Source organism: Silurus meridionalis, chromosome 26 (genome assembly GCF_014805685.1).
Source record: "Silurus meridionalis isolate SWU-2019-XX chromosome 26, ASM1480568v1, whole genome shotgun sequence".
Classification (NCBI taxonomy): Eukaryota; Metazoa; Chordata; class Actinopteri; order Siluriformes; family Siluridae; genus Silurus; species Silurus meridionalis.
The window spans coordinates 18247629-18270165 of record NC_060909.1 but is presented as its reverse complement, the minus strand read 5'-3'; the positions used below and the strand labels follow the sequence as shown (position 1 = coordinate 18270165).

Genomic DNA, 22537 nt, shown 5'->3' with positions numbered 1-22537 from the left:
CTATATATAATACGACTTATATATATACGACTTCAACCATTATATTAAATCTCGTATTTTTCGCAGTGTTAGCTTTTTTCTTTTCTTTACCAAGGGTGCCAATAATTCTGGACGTGACTGCTCCACAAGATTCAACCTCGGTTCACAGTAAAACATCTCTTTATTACTTTAAACCTAGTTGTGTTTTGAAATACAGGGCACGTCACAAAGACGCAGATTTCCTGTGAAATGTGGAATCTCTGTGCCGTAGGCCCCAGGAGACGAAATGTGAACAAGTGGATAAATAAATAAATAAATAAATAAATAAAAATGGTACACGTCACAAAAACACGCATCATAAACACCGGGTGCAAAAGCGAGGCGGCTACAAAGTACAATTTTTGCTGATAAATTGCGCCAAACGTCATGAAGCAGCACAACACAAAAACGCAACGGCATGCACGGGAAAATGTCCGCGAAATGTTCCGCTCTGCTGAAACTCGATCAAACCGGTTTTGATACCGACTTCCTGAAGAGAGAAACATTATTTTGCTTTCAATAATTATACAGTGCCTGTGAAAAGCACAAAGTGTTTTCTGTTTTGTTTTGAAACACATGCATTTTCCATTTGTTTCTATGAAAAAAACTCAGTAAAAGGCAGAAGAAACACACATAACCCCCCACAGTCAAACAAGGAGGTGGACGCTTGAGAGTTTGGGGTTGTTTTGAAGCAGGGAAGGTTGGAGACTTGAAAGTGAAAGGAATCCTGAACCAACATGGCAACCTTTTCATACTTCAACACAATGCAATTCTGTCTCCAAGCGACAAATACGTCCAAGCTCTGTAAGCGTTATTAGAGAGCAAAAGGTCATCTGGAGTGTTAACTAGCGTGGAATTGCGTGGAACAGCAAAACATTTTAGCTGGAATTTCATCTGTTTGGAGAGACGAAGTGTCCGGATGCTGTAAGTGTCCAGAGTGTGTAACGCTGTAATTCGTGCAAAAGGAGGATTTTTCAAATATACGTGTGTTATTTATATCTTTGTTGGGTAAAAGTAAATCTTCCACACTTTAAATGAAATAGTATGTTAAATCGAACATGCATGTGTCTTTCAAAAACCATTAAAGACCGCACTTTTCACAGCCACTTTATATCATTTGAATATTCAATTATGTATATATAAACAATACTTTACTGAAATAACAGACAGACATGTTACTCCAGAAGTTGGGAGAATAAAACAAAAATGGGAGATAATTCTGTTCAAAAAGCAACTGATAGCCCTCATATAAAGCGCATCATGTCTAACAAAAAATAACTCAAACAATCAATCAATCACAGAGTTACAGTTTTACAATCTGGCATTGAAAATTACGCAAAATTAAAACCCCTTCAAGATGTCGCTTCTAGCGCCATTTTCAAAAATATATATCCAAAAAGCAAAATCCAATCTCAATGTTTTTTCTTTTCACTTTTCCCTTCACATTTTCCTACAAGTAGGTTTGCAAAATCGCGGGAATTTTCAAGACTGGAAACTTTCCATAGGAATTAAATGCCAATAAACTGGGAATTGACAAAATGACTGAAATGTAGTTGAGATAAACAAATCTTGCAGGATAATTTCAGTTAAAACCTCCAAATTTAATGCAGTTTTAGTTGAGATTCTACTTTCGAATTCGTCAATCACCTGCACACAGCACACACTTGCTGCTGGGTTACTGAGGCCACGCCCCCTACATGCACCGTGCATCCATCCATCACATAACACGTATCGTTTCTTGAATCCTGCACACAAAATAATGTCGAAAAGATGTCCATGTAGGCGAGTTTTCACGTAAATGACAACAAAATTATACTAACAATTAATTTTGGAATATTTCCCAAATGCAGTTTATAGAAATTATCTGGAATATTTTACCTTCGCAAACTACAGGTGACTCGTGCACTGTTCTGCTGCCGTCCTCGTCCACTTTTCCTTCGTGAACTCAACTCCATCCTCCAGCTTCACTACACCTGTACAACTGTATCTAATGACACGGTTTGTGCATAAAGGTTGTGTTTCTCATTCAACATCACACTAAAGCACCGTCTGGGGCCCTGGGGGTAGTGGCCTGCGCATTGTGTTTACTCATTACTCGGTCTCTGCACGAGCCGCATAAATGCCGTTATACTCTGTTTCTGGTCCACAGCAGATTTGTCCCAAACCGCACGTCGTAGGTCTGATGAAACTGTCAGAAATATCTCATTGTGATTCTAGCATGGACGTGTCCTAAACCAGATCACAAAAGCCATTACATTCCAGTCGTTCTAAAGTCACACAATCCGGATCATTACTGTCCCGAACCGCACACTCTTATTCACTATATAAGGCAAATAAACACAGAATCAGGCGAGCTGTGGTCGTGTCCCAAATCACATGGAAATACTTCGCCATATAAACTGTAATGTAAAGTGTTGTTATGAAGACCATGGTTGTGCCCAAATCTACTTCACTGTATGGGGCAAGTAAACACTAGAGAGAAGAATTAAGGACATTAGGACCAGGGACGTGTTCCAAAGCACACACCATAATTAGGTCATAGTGGACGTGACACAAAAACCACATGGTTAAGGCCGTACAGGAGAATTAGGCCACTGTGGATGTGCCCAAACCACACACCCTAAAACGTCTATACTCTACACTAAATCACACATTCGGTATATGTTTCGCCTCCTTATAATACATAGCTATCTTTCTATATAACATCGTTGCTATGGCAGCAGCGGTCTCATAGGTTAATATCCCTGTAGCTTATAAATAGTTCCTACAATTTTGTTTGGCTGTGAAACGGCAAACAAAAACAACAACAACAAAAAAAAGCCTGTTGTCATTGTTACAGTTAAACGTTATTACATAGTACCCAGGGCATACGTTTTCATTCAAAGATTTCTGCATAATCACAGCTTGTTAGCCAATCAGCAGTGAGCGTGCCAGGGTGTGAATTCGCTAAAAGGTTTTGTTGGTTTAAGAGTATTTGTAGCTAAAGTTTAAATTCGTGTCACCTGAACTGGAAACCCGCCCCAAACCATCTGATAAATAGGTTTAATGTAAATGTTTCCATCGACACATCATTATTATGCATGCTCTATCTTTCTCTCTCTCCCTCTATCTCTCTAGTTGTGGATCTGGTGTGGTTTGTGGTTCTGGTCGTGTGCGCTGTTCTGTCCAGACGGCACCAGATGGGTCACATGACCGATCCCCTTGGTCACGCCCTCTCGGAACAGCAGCTTGGCGCCGACGCGCAGGTACTCGGGGTGTTTCAGGAAGCGGAAACACACGACAGCCCCCTCGCCGGTGCGCAGCTCTTCCTGCAAAACACGCACGCAAATGCTCTCGTTTATCATCTAAACCCGCTGCACGACTACACCCCCTTCCCCAACGAGCTAGTGACGAGAAGGCAAAACGGGCACGCCCACGCCCACCTTGCCGAGTAAACACTCCACCGTGGCCGTCTGCCGAACATTTCCTACATGGACCGTGACCTGGAAGCCACTGCGGAACGTCTTGGCGTGAAACAGCAGCACGATGGCCGCCTCAAACTGCCAGCAGATCGTAGGGTTCATCTTCGGACTCACCATAACCATGCCCTAACACACACACACACACACACACACACACACAAAACAAGTGCTACGTTTAATTAAGGAGTCATAACTACAACAAATCGAACAGTTATTAGAGTGTATAAACCTGTGCACATCGCTGTAGCTACACGTGAACGTTCACCTTGCGTAGCAGCGAGCGGTCGAAGTTGCCGAGTGCCAGCGTGGCCGCCTGTCCGGCTCGGAGAACCCTGCAGGCCGAGCGGTTCCTTTGCATGCTGCACACCTTTAAGCACAGGAACTTCCCCTCATCTGTAGGCCCCACCACCAAGCGGTCTCCTTCACGACACACACCACTGTGCACACACACACACACACACACACACACACACAGAAAAACCTTTACAGGGACACTGTTTAAACAGTTCACATCTTTATGTTCTGGGTTTTTTTAACAACTAAAATGATTTGTTTAAACGAAAACTGGTGCCAATAAAATTATTTTTGTTTGCTTTTGTTTAGCACAATTTTCTTGCATTGTGACCATTTTATTTGTGTAGTTTGTTAAAGATTGTTTTTATTTGCTTTTATTCGCTCTTGTTGTAACAGATCGTTTACTGTGACAGATTAGTTTACATTGATATGACAATAACAAACTATAACGAACTTTAACTCATTAAATGAACTGGATGGTGGGAAAGACACCTGAAACCCATAGTGCGAGGGGGTGGCTCAAAAAGGTGTGTGGGAGTGGCCCTTACCTGTATAGTGTTCCTCCCACAACTGTCCCTACATCAGGCACACTGTAGATCTCATCGACCTGTAACACACAGACACCTCAAAACAGTTAAAAAGAAACATAACGAATAAATTCCTATTTTTGTGTTACACACAGCTACATTTTTCGATATGTGTGTTACATGCTTATAATAAAGTTGCAAAATCATTGTATAGTAAGTTGTTGGGTAAATATAGCAGGTGTGTGCGTGTACCTGGAACTCAGTAAGCTGCTGCATGAGCTCCTCCTGCTCTTTGCTGTTGCTGAGGGGCGGCAGAATGTTGAAGAAAACCTTCAGCAGATCCAGATTCTCCCCTGAAACACTTGACAGCGTGAAGATCGGCGTGATGCTGCCCCCAAAAAAATACAGAAGAGTGCCTGACCATAAATATCGCTTTGTAAATACTGGTGTGAATAATAAATGCAAATGTATTTAGCGTGTACCTGGAGGACTGGGCGAAGCGCTGGGCGGCGGTGACGGCGTCGTCGCGATTGGAGATCAGCATGGGAACCTTGTTGCAGCCAGGCAGCTTGAGCAGTCTTTCTAACTGGCGCACGGTCTTCTGGACAGCGCCGCCCACACACACGTCCACCTTACTGACCACCACGAACACTGGCACCTTCAGCGCCAGAGCCAGACCAAGGTGCTCCCGCGTGGTGCCCGCTGACCAACAGGAGGGGGGCGTGGGGGGCACACTGGGTTAATCTTCTAGCAGGTGAGGAGATGCTAACAATTTGAATATCTCGGTTTTGTGGATAAAATGTGATACATCATAATACATTTTTACCAATTAATTAATAAATGTGTCTTGGAAGTTCTTTGCCGTAAAAACTTCCCCTCAGGTTTTGCGTAATCAAGGTACTGTTTGTTACAAATGTGAGCTTCACTCACCGATTCCTGTGTTTGCACCCACCACCAGCATGGCAAAATCGGGGCAGTAGCTGGTCAGGCCAAAGATGGTGGTCTTTAGGTACTTGTGATGGCCAGCCAGGTCTATGAAGGTAATCATTTTAGACGAGCTCTCGCAGATCTCCTCTGCTGTGCGAGACTCGCTGTAATTCACCACCTGCCAATCGATTTCTGACTGGTTACACTGGAGAGTCCTTCCTAATCCCCCCCTCAATATAAATTGTATATTTAACACAAGTTTTAATATTCATAGAAGCAGTTACTATAGAAACAATCACGTATTAGAACGTGTGCGTTTATATAAACCTCCGATTTGCAGTGTCAGAGATGATTTTTATGGTCAATCCGAAGTGAATATCCGTCATAGGTCTCACCTCTCCTTTGCTATTAAAACCGAGGATCTCGAAACTGATGCTGGAGGTGCGTCCTGTCTGGATTTCGTGCAGGTGCCGAAACAGGTTGAGACGAGCTCGGCCTCGTCCGTTATCTAGCTCGCCCTGCGTCAGGACACCCAGGAGAGTGGACTTCCCAGAGTCAACGTTTCCCAGCACGGCCACACGCAGGTCCAGAAACTATAAATAAAATGCTCAGTTTTTCGATTGAATCCGATGATTTTTATTAATTCTTAATTAACGTGCATTTGATCGCTGACCTGCTGGTTATCGGGAACTTTCCTCACAAGGACCTCAGCGATTCTACGGGGTTTTTCCGACTCATAATCCACTTCCCGTTCTCTCAAGAGCGTGATATCAGCGCCGACTCTGCAATTACATATACACACTAGAGGTCAACCGAATAATCAGTTTTGCACCACCCGTAGTTGACTGCTGGAACTATTAGCTAGCCTGTCCACTGTCATTACAAGAGCGGCCTCTAGAGGTGACTCGCTGATGCCACGCGCTGTTTGTTTTTAAACGTGAGACGGCGCTCCACGGAGAGCGCGACTTTAGATTTATTATTGATCATTTATTAATTATGTAATTATATTGCATAAGCACATTTACGCGATCAGTACAGTTTTTTTTTTCAGTACTATTTTACATGGAGTGTTACATTTGTTTTTATTCAGTATCCATTTCATTTTCATCGCATTAATCGGTTATCGGCAAGTCCGAAGCAGCCCTATCGGTATCGGTAAAACCCACTATAAGTTGACCTTTAATACACACAAACCCAATGACCCACAACCCAGTTCATCACCTTATATAGCATATCATATTCCCTTATACGGTTATATTCACATTGCTTACATTACAAATAACTGTCAATTAGAATTAAGGCTACGACTACGAATCAGGGTGACTCCGTACCTTTCAGCCATCCTGCGCAGGGTGTTTATGGAAGCCTTCATGTCGTTATCGGTGAGTCCCACCAGCAGGCCATTGTCCTCGACACCTATCTGGTAGACGGCCTCCCCGCGGCCCTCTTGCAGCCGCCACTTTAGCTGCGTGGCCAAGTGCTCGAAGCGGTATTGCGTCGGGTTCACCAGCTTCAGCTGAACACAGAACACAAGTCTCAGATCGTGTGGGAGCTGATTAGAATCGGGATGAATTCTACAAGTTCCAACACTTTAAGAAATGCAGTACCTTGTACTCAATATTTCCCTCCTCGGCCTAAAACACAATAGAAGGAATTATTATGGGATAATAAACAAATAAAGCTGAAACAATAAAATAATTGAAAGCACACTTGCATTCGTAACAATCGTCGTTTTGCACCAGAAAGTTCGGTGTGGAGTCCTGGTTTGGCTGAGCTGTGAAGGATAATTTGATTGTGGGGTATTCGATTTTTTGACCATACGAAGTGTGAGGTTGGTTTTGGGTAATTTGTCTGTGGCGATATTCACTTTTGGGGTGTTGAGTTGTGGGAGTTTTGGTTTTGGGGAATTTGTCAATGGGGTACTTGGGGTTTAGAATGGTTTAAAACATTTGTCTGTGGTTGTGGTATTTGGGTTTGGAAAATTTTATGATAAGAATTTCTGGTGTTGTTAAATTGACAATGGGGTGCTTAGGGACATATGACTTTAAGGGTATATGGTTTGAGTTGTTTGGTTGTGGGGTTTTTTAGTGTTAAGGCATTTGGCTATGGATGGGGTATTTAGGTTTGGAAAATTTAGGTGTAAGAATTTTTGGTTTTGGGGCATTTGGCAATGGGGTATATGGATTTGGGAAATGTAAATGAGTTTTTGGTTTTGGAGCATTTGATAATGAAGTACTTAGAGACGTATGCTCTAAGGGTATATGTTTTGAAACATTAGGTTGTGGGGTTATTTGGTTGTAGGGCATTTGGCTGTGTGGTTGGGGTATTTAGGTTTGGGAAATTTAAGTGTAAGAATTTTTGGTTTTGGGGCATTTGGCAATGGGGTACTTGGGGACTTATGGCTCTAAGGGTATATGATTTAAAATGTTGGAGCTTTAAACTTTTTTGATGGTTGGGGTATTTGTGTTTGGGAAATCTAGCAATTTTTTGATATCTTTATCTATGGGGCATTAGTTTTTTGGATCTGGAAAATATGAGCGGATGGAGTATTCTAATTTTAGGGCATTTGACCATGGGGTATTTAGATGCGATGGGTTTAATGGTGGAGGTCCTTGTTTTAGGGACAGGTGAAGCACTTGCTTGAGTAATATTTTGTCTGTGGGGAAGGAATTTAATTGTAAGAGGATCTGGGGAACATTTTTCTCCTCAAATGTCCCCAAAAAGTATTTGATTGCTAAGGAACTAGGCTGCCCAATCAGTGTAAAGGGGCATCAGGGCAAAATCTAACATGATTCAGCATCAAATGATATATATTTTCTAAAATAATAGGTATAATATTACTGAATTTTAAATGGTAGTTAGTAATTTAGTATATAATTTGCTAAATAATAAACACACTGTGTTCATGTATTCTCTTTATTCACTTCTTTTATTTTCTTTTAGTATAGTATATAGTATTCTTTTTATATAGTAATAGTAATATTTTTACTATATGTATAGTAATATTTTAGAGTTATTTATAGATTATTTACCTTCCATGCTACAAGCTTAAACAAATCGCCTCAGAAACGTTGAGGTCACGCGCCGAATTCTTTGCGCGCGCGTTCACGCGAATAAACGGGTTTGGGTTTTTTGGTTGTTTTGGTTTTTAATGTCACCATGGGAACCCACCAGTGCTGGAAATTTACCTCCGGGGGCAGAAACGGCGGCGGCTCGTTGGCCTTTTTGCACCTCCGTCTCTTCCCCCTCCTCCTCCTCCTGTTCCTTCTGCTGCGGGATTTGCGCTTGGGTCCGTGTTCTGTACAGGATCCGGGCCCGGGATCGCGCGCTTTTCCATCCGCGTCACCGCGGCGCTCAGCGGGCTGCATTTCCAAAAAGCCGGGACTCGGGCCGTGTCCCCTTTCCTTTATTCACTCATTCACTTTTTCCTCAGCGGCGTCCTGGAAGCTAAAACTGATATCATTCGGTGTAACGGCGAAACGCTTTGGTACCGAGAGCACGCGCGCGCACACACACCGTAATGCAGCGCATGCGGCGCTGTGGCGGCTCAGGGTTGCCAGATTGGACTGAATATTTCCACAGTGGTGGACCTTCAGGTCCATTAAAACCTTCTCTGAACTCCTAAACTCTATTAGAATCACTGACTTACGTTTTAATGGTTTTTTTGTCCATGACTGTGTATTAAATTATTCCCAAAAGTCTGTTCTCTTCATTTCATAGCGTTTTTCTGTGTCTTGGACGACCGCAGTAGAATAATAACAAAGTGGAGATTTGGGGGCCTCTAAGGTCCTGGTGGTCCCATATGCCTGACAAGCCCTGAATCCGCCATAAAAGCACCACTGATTCAGAATACGTACTGAAAGTAAAGACACAAGGACTGCTAGTCCAAATATAATGAAGCATGGTTGTATTCTCCAATGTCCTAGGTTTGAGAGCCCTGTCCCAACCCCTGACGATGCCCCACTGGAATGAATAGCGCGTGAGCAGCAGGAACATCTTTATATTTAAAATACATATACATCTTTATCTTTAAAAGGCCGCTGTGTATGAACAAATGCAAAGGCTCATAGGGATAATCTCAGATCAACGGGGGAGCTGTAGGAGTGAATAATAGATGAGTTATAATAAATAAATACCTCAGAAATAGTTTTCGATCAATCAGATGACTAACATCAACAGCGAATGTGAAAGAATTAACCATAAGCTTTAGTCAGAAACAAACATTTTTGCGATTTTTGTTAATTTATGTTGACAGGAGAGAAACACTCCAAAGTGTGAGTGCAGTAGTCTGTCAAAAAAATGAAATAGAGTTCATGTTCCCAAATGAATGCAGCATGGCTAACGTAATAACACCTGCAGCTAGCAAGAACAAGCCGTCATTGTTGCACAAGCGCTTTAAGCAATGTGGCTGCCAGGAAACCGGATGAAGTTAAACAGAACAGAACAGAATCCACGTGCAAGCCTAACGGCAAGATGTCTGCCAGAAAAAATAACAGTATTTGACCAGAAAATAAGGCCTAAACCTGGCCACAAGCCTGCAGTCATTGTGGGAAACAGAAAATCGGCTGTAATTAACAATGACACAAAACCCAAAGCCAACCATAAGCCTTTAGGCAACATGGCTGTCGAGCAACCGGTAGCGTTAAAAACAGGACCTAAATCCAGCAACGAGCCTGCAGGGACCAAGTTTGTCAGAAAGGCAATGGTACTCAACAACAAAACAGTTCCTGAAGTTAGCAACAAGCCTAGCTTGTACAGATGCATGTAGGTAGCCTAAATAAAACTGCACCTGAAACCATCAGTAAGCCTGTAGGCTGAAGTTTACCATGTCAAAGAGAGCCACACCACTGTGCTCGATTAGCAAGAAGCTGCTAGCTGAACCTGTAGAAGTTGTTTCTGCTAAAACCCTGGTTAGTTAATTTATTTATCCTTACGTACTGCTCACCTTTATCATGGCTTACAATGTGATTACAACATCCAAGACGTATTCGGCTTGTTCTATCGCATCATTTAAAACTGTCTAAAACTGGTCCATGCTCTGCCTGAGCATCACAGCATCATACTGTTGATATGAAATCTGGCTGGATTTGCTCCACCATCACACACTACATTTCAACATTGTCAAAAACAGTTATATGCAGAATACAACTTGCAGTGAAATGTAAAAGAAAAAAAACATGGACAGGAAGGAGCAAGTACTAGCAATGCCCATAGAACATTTTGACAGGGGCTAAGATTAGCAACCAGTCAGGACATTTTGTCAGGGCTTGGTTCAGCAACCAAACATTTTAGTTTAACATCCAACTAAGCTAATCAATTTCAAGAAAAACTATAAAGAATCGTGACAGAATGTTGCTTGCTGTGAACTTTTCATGCTTCACAATGCAGTAATGCCCTCAAACATACTGTGTGTTTGGTGCTAAATAAACCACCAGAAAACCACAAGTGCAGAAAAAGGTTTTCATTTGCTGTAGTAAGCAAAGAATTATACAGAATGGGGCATCTCTTTTTTCCCAACATGCCCTTTAACCAATGCTAATTTGGTTAGTCCTGACTAGCTTTTGACTGACTAACTGATTTCTTTGCTAATGCTTGGTCAAACTAGCATTGAATCCAGAAGCTTTTGAAGCTCAATAATCCTTAAATAAGTGTGTTTATATTTTATTTCATCCAGACAAAAGTTTCTAATTTTGAATTCCATGTTTCCAGAAAGAAAATGCAAAACTGAAATGTGTCAAAAAAATTGCTGTTTTATCCTTCAAATCAGGTGACAATCGCCCACATACGCATGGCAATGGACAAGAAGTGTGAACATCCAGAATCGGTTTATCCAAGCAGAGGTGAACTTGGCCATCAGTGCCACGATGCACAACTGTTTAACTGACTTTACTGATTAAAGAACTTGAGTAAATCGATTTTTCAAATGTACCCACATAGATTTTTTTCTTATATAAATAATGGATCAACAGAAGATAATTCTGCATTTGCTCTCCACCCACCTAAACCCAGTCATAGAAATGCTCAAGGTGCTGCCCCTGCATGAACTCATAACATAAACTGACAGACACGTCAGACCTACAGAGCAGTGAAATAAGCACTACTGAAGACTTCCTGGTCACGGTTACATTAGTTCCATACTCCTCAGAGGAAGTGAGATCGGTGGCTGATTTCCATGACCATACAGCTTGTTATATAGTACCTTCCATTTAACGTTCATCTGTGTTGTAGTCGTCTGCCGCAGATCTGATGCTCACCTCATGCTAGAATATTTCCCCACCAGGGAAGATTTGATTATGAACCAGATATTGCCACATGCCCACAGATGGCAAATTCAAAACATTATCAGAAATCGAGGGTAATGTGAATGCTAGAAAGCAGGCTGTAGATTTCTGCATTCAAATTCTTCCCTATAAGAAGCATGAACCAAAAACTCTTCAATTCCAGTTTAATTCCAGAGGAAGATGAGGAAAGAAACATCGCCTCAGTTCAGAATGTGTTTCGGGGACCTGTGGATCCAATTATGCAGTGTATATTCAAGCAGCTACGACTATCAAGGGTTAAAATGTGATCAGTTTGCTTTCAATTAATCCCATTATTCATATATTTACTGACTCATATTATTGTTCTTGTTCTGTTTAAGGCTGAGTTGAAAAACGATCTCTGCCCTTCTACAATTGTTTCATTCAACAGAGGCTTCGATTTAGGAGAGGTGTGATGTAATGATGAAATAGACACAGGCCTCACAGGAATCGTTTGAGGGGATGATGACATGACTTGAAAGAGCTTTACAACTATTGCTAACTTTTTAGAATGTTTTGCCCCTTCATCTTGCTGTGTATATGTGACTACAGTATAGTCACGGGAAAATATATAATATAATTTTACAATTCCGAAATAATGAAGTTATTACTATGAGCGCTATTGTACCTCTGTGAGAACGTGTGCATAAAATGCATTATGGGTAATACAATAAAAATGATTAGGAGCAAATGAAAATAAATATGTTTATAGGAAAGATATAATCACTGCACCACTGATCTCTCCCTCCGCTACCACTACACCACTGATCTCTCCCTCCGCTACCACTGCACCACTGATCTCTCCCTCCGCTACCACTACACCACTGATCTCTCCCTCTGCTACCACTACACCACTGATCTCTCCATCCACTACCACTGCACCACCAATCTCTCCCTTCACTACCACTGCACCACCAATCTCTCCCTTCACTACCACTACACCACTGATCTCTTCATCTTCTACCACTGCCCACTGATCCTTCCATTTCTCAGGGATAAAGGAATTTCTGTATCATGACTCTTTTCTGCTCTGACACCAGATGTTAGAAATAATCCAATTTACATTCAAACAGCCGAGTGACTATCAATCTAGACACCTCCTGACATCTTAAAACCAACCCTATTCAGCATTACCCCATTAGTATTTCTCAAAAAAAAAAAATCTGATAATATTCTTAGCCTCCGCCCTAAAAAAACAGAATCAACATGTAAATATTGATAAAAACTTCAGAGCTCTGTTGTAAGTGCCTAATGCCCTAAATGTAAATGTACATCGGTACCATCAAGAATGTCACATCACGGATAAGAAGGTACTATGCTCTGCTCATCACGAGGTTCCTCAGCGAGCCAGTTTACACTCCAGCCATCAAAGAGAGGTTAGAGAAGTGTGAAAACAAGAAGCGAACAGCTTAGGAACAGCATTGTTTCCACAGGACATCAGTGGTAATGTATATACTAAACCACTGGTTAATATTCGCACTATTGTATTGTATTTACTGGGTTTTTATACTCTGCGTCCTGCAGAGGGAGACAGAGTTCTGGAGTTCCTAAATTTAGTTTTTAAGCGCTTAGTGGTGAAACTTTAATAAAAAAAAAGAAAAAGATGATAATGAAGACACGTTCAAAATCATCAGGTACTGTTTGTTCTACAACCCTTCCAACAATTTCAAAAAGTTGTAAATGATGTTAAAAAAAAAACAAACAAAAAAAAGATGTAAATGAAAACCGAATGTGATGATCTGCAAATCTCATTAACCCACATTTTATTCACAATAGAACTGAAAATATTACTTATATTGCTTTAAAAAAAACTTCTTTAATGTATTTTTTGTTTCAAGATGCACCATGAATAGAGGAGACATTTTGTGAGACATGCTGCTGCCATTATCTTTAAAAAGCCCTTTTTTTTTTTTTTTTTATGGTAACTTTTCTCATTTTAATCATTCGATATGTTGTCCAAGTTCTATTGTGAATAAAAAATATGGGTTTATGAGACTTGCAAATTATTACATTCTGTTTTTATTTTACATTTTACACAGTCAAGGAAACCACCCATAATTCAATCACCAAAGATTTAAAAAAGGAGCGAAAAAACTGACTACAAATTAACCTGGTATTTGTATGTCGCTGAGCGAGACAGCTTAACCAACGAGAAGAAAACAGAGGCAAACAGCTTTATAATAACCACAGAAGCTTGTGAATTGAAGTGTACCAAGAGGAGCAAATAATAACAGGAGCAAATCCATTATTTCATGTCTCTTAGTCCTTTCCCCTTCAGTGACTTGGCTTTTCTGAAGGTTAGTGTATTTTTTCTTTTATACCTCTGTAGCAAAGGGTAAAATGAAACCTATAATGCTACTACTAACTAAATGTCTTCACCTCTGCATCCTTTGGATATGGATTTTATAATAATCAAATTTTAAGGCAGAACAAACCAAGAATTTAGAATCGAGCTCTCAGACATGGAGGTACTGTGGCGGAGGTTTATCCTGTCACTCCCACTGGAGCTGTGTTGCAAGTCTATTGACTGAAGTAAAACCCTACAGATATAAATGGATTACGGTGAGTTAATGTAATGGACAGAGTTCGGCTCCATCCCCTAAGCTGCTTTTGCACAGTGGGAAGGCCCAGATCATGAGGCAGAATTTAAATTGATGACGTTAGTACGAAGGAAGAAAGCATGACCGGGTGTGCTCTGATGACTGGGATTTGATTTTCCAGATCACAGCATGTAATTTTCCTCTTCTTATACCAAAGGAACAATTACAGATTTGAATTAATTTTAAGAATTATATATACTTTGATCCATTTATGCATTTGCATCTCACTTGCCTTAATGCGGTCATAAATAGCTTTTTCTTTTTTGTTGGGGGAAGTGCTAGCTCAACGGTCAAGGATCCGATGAGAAGGTCAGGGGTTCCAGCCAAGTTATCGCCAAGCTGCCACTCGTAGGACCCTTAAACAAGGCTCTTAACTCTCTGTGCTCCAGGGGCATTGTATCATGGATCACCCTGCGTTCTAACCCCAGGTTCCTCGTATAAAAGATTCTGACTCTGCTGTAAAAGTACAAAGTCCTCCATTAAAAAGTATTTTAAAAAGTCCTCCATACCGAAGACTTTCAATTGGGTGCAAAGCTCTGACACTGGAGACTCCTTACAAAAATAAATTAACAAATAAAAAACCTTGATCAACTTGCGATGTCAATCGTGAACAAATAGTTGAACTAAAACTGCCATTATAGAAATTCAATCAACACCTCGTGTCCAATCGGATCCAGGAGTTCATTATCCCTGTGGAATAAAATATTAAGAAAACCATATGAAAGCAGTGGCGTGTCATTTCACGTGACATTTATTAAAAGCATCCTACAAGAGAAAAACACAACGCAAACACCGTTAACTGACATTCAAATGACCTGTACAATTAGGCTTATGCAGTAACATGCATCAGATACATTACAACGTTATAATTATCGTTAATATACTCGTCAACTTATATCGATACATGAAACAATAAAAGACACGTTTCGTGGGTCACACGTAGCTTGGCGTTTGGGGTTATCGTTCGCTCGAACCCACGGCCTGAACTACTCAAATAGAACAAGGTTGACTATAAAAGAAACGTGGCACTCGATACACCACTCCTACAGTACAAAAATGTCGTTTTCAAAACAAAACAAAAGAAAAAAAAAGAAGAAAAAGCCCTCCGGATCATTTAGACCTTTCAGAAGGTACCAAGTCTTATTAGGTGGTGCAAATGTCCAAAATCCAAAAACCTTTTTGAGCCCTATTAAATATAAAACATAGGCCACTGGTTTACTTCGAGTAAATGACGAACCATCTCAGCAGTTCCTACGGCTATTTCCTAGCACACATTACACACAGGTAAACAAAGACTCGGCTTTCGGTACTTTGGAGCATGTCCTGTGTTTGAGGAAAAAAAAAAAAGCCACGGCCAAAGGCAACACATGCTTTCATATACCGTTATATATATATATTACACAGATGCACCATACAGAGATGCCCTGTGGAGGGGCAGCACCGGAGGAAGGAGTGGGTCATGGAGTTCATCTTTCCCAGACCTGGGATAAACTTCATTTTTTGGGAGAGTTAAAAATAATAGATAACGGAACAATATGTCGTAAACAATACGTTTGACTGTTTGAGGCAACCTTGCGAGCAAAAATCTATCAACAGCCATTTGTTTATTAGCAAGGACATCGGCCATTTTTGGAGTTTGAAGTTAAAAAGGCAATAAAAAAATTATTGTGATTCATAAACACTACAATGTCAGCCAGCTAGATAGCTGAAGCAGCTCAGGGAGTTGAGTTGCGCATATGTGTTGTGGAGTTGGTTCCTAAAATAGTGCGGAACTTGAGATATATGCGCTCCTCAGACAATTTCTCAGGAGTTGCCCATTTCATACGATCGAAAAAGTTTCTAATCAAGTCGGTCCTTTTCTGTCAAGTCTGAACTGGACGTGCAGAAAATGGGGAATCTGCAGAACCAGACTCTGAATACAAAGAACTTTCCTCGTATCAATTTAGACATAACTTGTCGAGTTGCAAATTATTCGCATAGTAATTTTGGCAAAAATTAGTCACCAATTTGAATCTGGTCCTCATTTACAACTATAGCTAACTAGCTGTAAAAATGGCTCACAACATACTAACAAGAAAACGTTACTTAAAACAGTTCACTTTGCACCAAAAGTTCTCCAACTGGTACAGAAAAAATGCCCCGTACCGTCCAATTGGCCACTACCAATTTATTTAAAAGCATGTTGCCTCAAAAACAAAATAGCTATAAGTCTGGCCTAAAACAAAAACCAACATGTAAAGCCATTTCTACAAGCACCCCCTCACCCAAACACATTTCCCAATATTCTCCTCTGCCCAAAGTTCCCGAAGGCACATTAATTCCATTCTTTGAAGGATTATTAGAGCGAATTGGTGTTGTCAAATGAGTCCTATAAATAAATAAGCCTTTTCACATTGAATTATTCTTCACCACAGTTAGCCAAGTTAGCTGCCATATGAACTCCGGCATAAACCTTTTCACCCCAAACTTCATTTATTTTTTCATAAAGCAGACATAAATATGATGCAATGGGTTTGCGGAATCAGTCCAAAAACCGTTTTCAATACGAATTCATGGGGTTTCAGTTGTATGCGTGTGAAAACCCAGATAAAAACAAAACAAATATAAACGCCATTCACATTCAATTGAGCCCTTTTGCTGGAAGCTCAGAATAACAGAAAAAAAGTGTCTGTTTTTATCCCAGGTCTGATTTTTCAATGCTAGCACCCAATTGGACCAAAAGCTCAACTGCTGGACCAGTTTGAGATGAAACGTGGTCAGATGTATCAGAAAAGCATTAAGAATTCTTTCAAAATGGAATCGGACGCAGCAAAAATAGTCGTCATTCAAGGTTTGGCCAATCAAATCTATCCTTTTGTAGAACCTAAGTAAAGCTTTCCAGTTCTCAAACCAGTCCAACATCTGTTGAAAGCCAACAAAACACCAATCACACCAAATACACAGTATGGTTACTGAAAAAGGCAAATACGACTCCAGGAAACAGGGAGGAGAAATGATGTACAGTAGCAATTTTGAGATGCAGTCCTTGGTGTAACTGTGAAACCACTGGCAGTTGAAAGTCTTTGTAGACATCTCTATCGGTAAGGGTGTAGAACAACAAGGGCAGACTTGAAAGTTTGCTAGAAGGGTCTTGCATTGTGCGTGCAAATAAATAGTCTACATTGGAGAAGGATGGACTGATAACAATACACGCTGCATTCCACACCAAAGCATAACTTACTCGCACTCACTGCTTATGCTAAGGTGTCGACAGCACTGACAGCACCAAAAGCAGGCACGGTTCCAGGGTTAAATGTAATGAATGTATCTCATTAATTGCTATTGCAAATCTATTGACATTTGCAGTACTGAAGTTTTGACGGTATTGCTGGTCTGCCGATACGCAGACAAGCCCTCTAACCGATTCCTGTCTGCCAAACCATATTGAGGATTCAACAAACAATTTTTTATATATTGCAAGGCTTATTGCAATTGCAATATTGAGCAAAAATTACTTCAATATGGTATTTGGTTCGTCTTGCATCCCCAGAGTTCCCCACAGTCAATGGATTACAAGGTCAGCAAGACACAGAATCTTGTGATCTATGTGCGGTTGAAAGGAATACACTTGGGACAAGCCGAGTCTAAAGTCTCTGCGTGTCTATATATATATATATATATAGATAACTTCATTTCTTTTTAAAAATATGTTGAAATTTCATTGATGGCAACGTTGGTTCTTTTTGGGAATATTTTTATGGCAAGTTCTTGTTGGGGTCAATGGGGTTACTATTTGAAGTAACTGGAGAAGACTAGGTGGTGGAAGCTTTGGCATTCTCGGCTTGGGATGGTGATCCGGAAGTAGCTCTAGACTGGCAGAACTCCTTAATGGTGACGGTAAGATGGTTACTCGCAACATTGGCAACAACAACATTGGCGCAGCTCGGTGTCCGCTTAGGATGCCAGTCAGGGTCACCTCGTTCCGGCACAGTGCCATCACAGGAGGGATCGGATCTCGGAAAACGGCGGCGTGGCTTTCTTTTCCTGCCCCTAGCCACACAGGGGAGATTCGGTGCCCTTGCTTTTTTCTCTTCTGGTGAGGACGATAATGAAGAAGACGACGAGAGCGGGGGAGAGGAAGGTAGACAAGGTGCGGAAGATCCAGTTACGGTGCTGGTAGATTGATTATGAGCTTCGGATGAGGTTTCTGTGCCGAGTGCCGAAGATGAAGTTGCAGAGAGCTGCGCTTGTTGTCGACGAGGCTGGTTTTGTGGTGAAGTGGAAGCATCACTGTCAGGAGAAGGAGGTGACTGGACCTGAACCCTGGAAGAATCTGCTGAGGAATGGCCTCTGGTTTTACTTCCGACAGCAGATCCCGTTCTCGTACCAGTTGACGCTGAAGCAGGACGACATGGCTGGAGCCCGAATGGTTGGCCGTACATAGGAAAGCCAGGCATCTTCATGGGAGGTTGAAACGGTTTGTAAGGCATGTCCCCTTGCCTCTTCCCGATGATGCGATTCCGAGATGGGATGTGCGCCCTTCCTTGGTGTCCTTTGTTCGTCCCACCGCCAAACTTATCAATAACTTTTAAGTTAAGAATGATGCGACCGCGCTTGACCTCACGTGGCTTGACTCTGCGGTTCAAAATGCGCACAGTCTCAGAAAACGGAGAGATCGGCAGGCGGGAGACGATCGAGGAACCATTTGGGTTTGCTGAGGGGTCGGGTCGGGGCAAAGGTCGGCGGGACATGCGGTGGCAACGATGGATGTCTTTTTTGAGCTTGTGCGAGGCAGCCAAAGAGTGCAACCTTGGTGTTGGTGCCAGGGATGATGATGACGGAGGGTTAGGAGGACCTGGGGAGGGGGAGGAGGAGCTTGAAGGGGCTTGACGAGTACTGGAGCTCCGAGTCGACGTGTCCACTGCTTGAGCACGTGCCTGTGGGGAAATTTTTATTTTTTTTCACACTGGTTTACGTAACCTAAATGTGTACATTATAAAGATAAGATGTATCCACATTGTAAAAAATCAGGGAGATATTTATTTTTCTAAAGAGGTTCTACTTGGGGAGGTTCAAATGAAAGCCCCATGTAGTTGAAAAATGTTTTAGTCTGAGTATATATATATGATTTAACCTGGTGAACTTTCTTGCTGCTTAAATACATTATATAGAGAACAAAAATAATATGTCTAACTCCAACACCAGTATGTTCTTTAACACAGGGTACTTTCTAGAACTCCTGATCAAAATGCCTCAATGTTGTTTGGATGTTAAAGGTGCAGCACTCAAACCAGGTTTCCAGGTTTTTTCTGGAGCTTTCTCTCCAGCGTTACTGATCTCACAGGGCTGGGATGACATTTATACACATTTATTGTCTCTGACTATGAAAACAACTACTGAAGTTCCCCAGTCAGCACACTCGAGCCAAGGCTAAGGAAACTTCCAAAATCCTCCATGGCATAAAGACACCAGCAGCGTTTATTAGACTATTTGCCATGTAATGAAGGTCGTTATTCTTGGGAAATGCAGGGAAGGATGGACAGCTAAAATAAATTCAAAATAAAGAGCATTGATGTGGAACGAAGAAAAATTCGAACCTTGAGCACAAAGTTTTTTGGTTTCGGTCCCCGCTTCTTCGGGCCGTACAGCTCTTGTTCACGTTCCCTGTAGAAACGAGGGAAAATTGCATTATTATACTGTAAGGTATATACAATTTGGTGAGAGGAGAATGAAGCTAGGAAGGCAGGAACATCAATAGGGTTTGAGCTGCTTTGATCTGATTGTATCCATCTAAAATAAAAACTATTATTCATTTTTACAATGCAGCATCATAACCAGGCATTCTCATTTCTCTTATCCACTTGCTAAAGTTTATTGTTTCACCAACACTTTATTCTGCATGTTTGTGTTCCTGGATCATACCCCGACGAATGGGAGGTAAAAATAAATTCTGAAAAAGTTTTATTTTACTGGAAGCTCCGCCGTGGGCAAATAAAATGTCTTTTGAGTGTTTTAAAAAGTAGCTGTTTTCCTACAGGATTAAAATGTAAAGTGACTTGTGGTAAGAAACAAACAAAAAAAGAATAAAAACTGTGATCGAGTACAATGGCTGATCTGGGAACAGTGCATTTTTTTTTTTTTTCTAAATAAAAAGACTAATTGTGGAACCTACTTCTGCTCGAACGCCGTGATGAGCCGAGCGTCCAGGATGTTCTCCTCGGGTTCCCATGTGCTGTACCTGCAAATCGAACCCGAAGGCGTTAATGATTAAAGGTTAAACCGTGCGTCTTTAAGTGCAGATGGCGGTGACATGAAGTTTACAACACGCCAATTTGATAATAATTTGATTCAATCTTAACTTACTTCAGCGCCCATCCTTTCCATTTCACCAAGTATTCAATGTTGCCCTTGTGGAACAAGAAAACAGCACAAATTACTCATGTTGAAGAAAAAACACTTATACAATTTATTATACACTTTATTCAACAATTAACAGTCTTTCATCTTGAGTTCTCATAGAAAATGGAAAAGTGGTAGCTCAGTGGATAAGATGTTAGACTTCCGATTGGAAGGTCTTGATTTCAAATCCCTGAGCTGCCACTGCTGTGGCCTTGAGCGAGGCTCTTAACCCTCAATTGCTCATCGTCTCATCGCTGGTCGTCTGAGACAAATTTTGAAAATCCTATAATCCGAGGGTAAAATCTGAAGACTTTGATTGGCGGTTTGTTCGCAGACAGGCGATTAACAGCCGTCACAATCATTTTGTGGCAGAAATTTCAGACTCTTTCCTGCGGGTGACTTCTCCTACAACGACTGTAAAACCAAGAACCAATAGGAACCTGATGACGCAATTAAAGCGACAAATTAAATTTAAAAATTAAACCACCTCGGGGGGAAAAACGGTGTCGGCCGGACGGTACAGCCGTCTGTCATCACCAACCTCAAGGGAACCTCCTTATTCGGGTTCTCCACAGTCTCTTGCACGAAACATGGACACTTTTTTGATTTCTTGTCAGTCCACAGTCGTTTCCTGACATCAACACCAAGTTTGGTTGTTTTCAGCATTGAAAACAAATGTAGAAGTTACCAGTGTGCAACGTTTACAAGAATAATTTTGCCAAGCACGCTCAGTCTGATAGCGGACGTGACGCCGATATCTGATATGGTACCATTTCTATAGTGTTCGCTTCAATACTTGCTTCATTTGCATTCGTTCCTACGTTCAACTGCTTCGTTCTAGTCGGAGGTTAAACAGCGGTTTTCACATGGGAGTGATGGGATTAGGGTTTTAAAACAAAACAGACCACCAGACCTCCACCTCAAACCATATCCAGTCCTTCAAGATGCCTGAGGTAATGAGGGCGGCCATCTTGGACATCCAAAATCCAAAAAGTTTGGAGGAATCAAAGATATACACAAAAGTTATATAGATGACGGGATGGTAAGAAATCATTTTGCCAAGGAAAAGTGTGTGTGTGTTGTCTGGTGGCACTTTCAGGACTTTGGTTCCTCTGCTGTTCTTCTTCCTGTGACTGTGCAATAAGCATGTCATGATGCAGTCATACACACTACAGGCTGGCTGGATGATTAGTGGTGGTGGTGATGCGACCTTGTGTCTGTGTGTGTGTGTGTGTGTGTGTGTGTGTGTGATATGATTAAATGAATGGCTCAAGAAGGTCACATCACAGAGCTTGCTCATGCACACTGCGGCTTGCTTGCACGGATTCCGTGGCTGCATGCTGTGCACTTTTTTCTTCGTGCAAACCCACACACACACACACACACACACACACACACACACACACACTTGTTCTTTTTTTTTCCACCAGTGTGGGTGCTGTGATCGATGCATCCGTGCACGCGCCGAGCTTCAAGCGTCGATTCCGCGCGCGCGCTCTGTTTCTTTAATCGCTATTGACGATCGAAATATTGTTTTGCGTGCGATGCACACGGATGGGGTGAAAATCCGCCAAAAACTAGGCCTCCCTCCTTTTTAGTTAAAGGGGCTCGAGCGCCTCGGTTCCTTCTCCCCCTCCCTCCCTCTCTCTCTCTCTCGCTCTCTCTCTCTCTCTTTTTTTTCTTTCTCAGCGCGCGCCTGCTTAAATAATAATAATAATTAAAAAAGAAACCAACGCCCGCCGCTTCCTCACCTTTCGCACGCGGCGCTTGAGGATCGCCTCGGCGGCGAAAACTCGGTCCCCGATCGCCGTCAGCTCCATGCTTTTTACTCCGGTTTTCTCTTCCCCCCCGGACGATTCCTTTTCTCCCGCTGTCCAGGCGGCGGCGACACACACTCACACTTACTCACTCTCACTCACACACACACACACACGGCTGACATGGGAGCAACCAAAGAGAGAGGAGAGGAAAGAGAGCATCGCGTCACGTGTTTTAGGTCAGGTCACTCCTCCTTGTAACCCCTGGCAACGTCT

The 22537-nt window shown here is 41.8% G+C and overlaps 2 protein-coding genes across 3 annotated transcripts; both read right to left on the bottom strand.

Annotated features, from left to right (window-relative positions):
- Window positions 1-141: 141 nt before the first annotated feature.
- Window positions 142-8767, bottom strand: gtpbp2b (GTP binding protein 2b). 2 transcript variants are annotated; one of them, XR_006924544.1, is made up of 13 exons: window positions 8416-8767; window positions 6835-6861; window positions 6559-6743; window positions 5901-6009; window positions 5623-5820; window positions 5231-5405; window positions 4783-5002; window positions 4553-4688; window positions 4322-4380; window positions 3745-3916; window positions 3441-3605; window positions 1897-3326; window positions 142-1763 (listed from the first exon to the last, which is right to left on the bottom strand). XR_006924544.1 is itself a non-coding variant. In XM_046840494.1 (12 exons), the coding sequence occupies exons 1-12, from the start codon at window positions 8593-8595 to the stop codon at window positions 3132-3134; spliced, it is 1821 nt and encodes a 606-aa protein (XP_046696450.1). In that variant the 5' UTR covers window positions 8596-8767; the 3' UTR covers window positions 142-3131. The 2 variants fall into 2 exon arrangements, 1 of the variants encoding a protein (XP_046696450.1); XM_046840494.1 differs by having other exon boundaries at window positions 142-3326.
- A 6092-nt stretch (window positions 8768-14859) lies between these two features.
- On the bottom strand, window positions 14860-22444 carry cbx6a (chromobox homolog 6a). The gene is made up of 5 exons (XM_046840416.1): window positions 22256-22444; window positions 20469-20512; window positions 20278-20343; window positions 19703-19769; window positions 14860-19042 (listed from the first exon to the last, which is right to left on the bottom strand). Exons 1-5 carry the CDS (start codon window positions 22322-22324, stop codon window positions 17918-17920), a joined length of 1371 nt encoding a protein of 456 aa, XP_046696372.1. The 5' UTR covers window positions 22325-22444; the 3' UTR covers window positions 14860-17917.
- Between the last annotated feature and the right edge of the window lie 93 nt (window positions 22445-22537).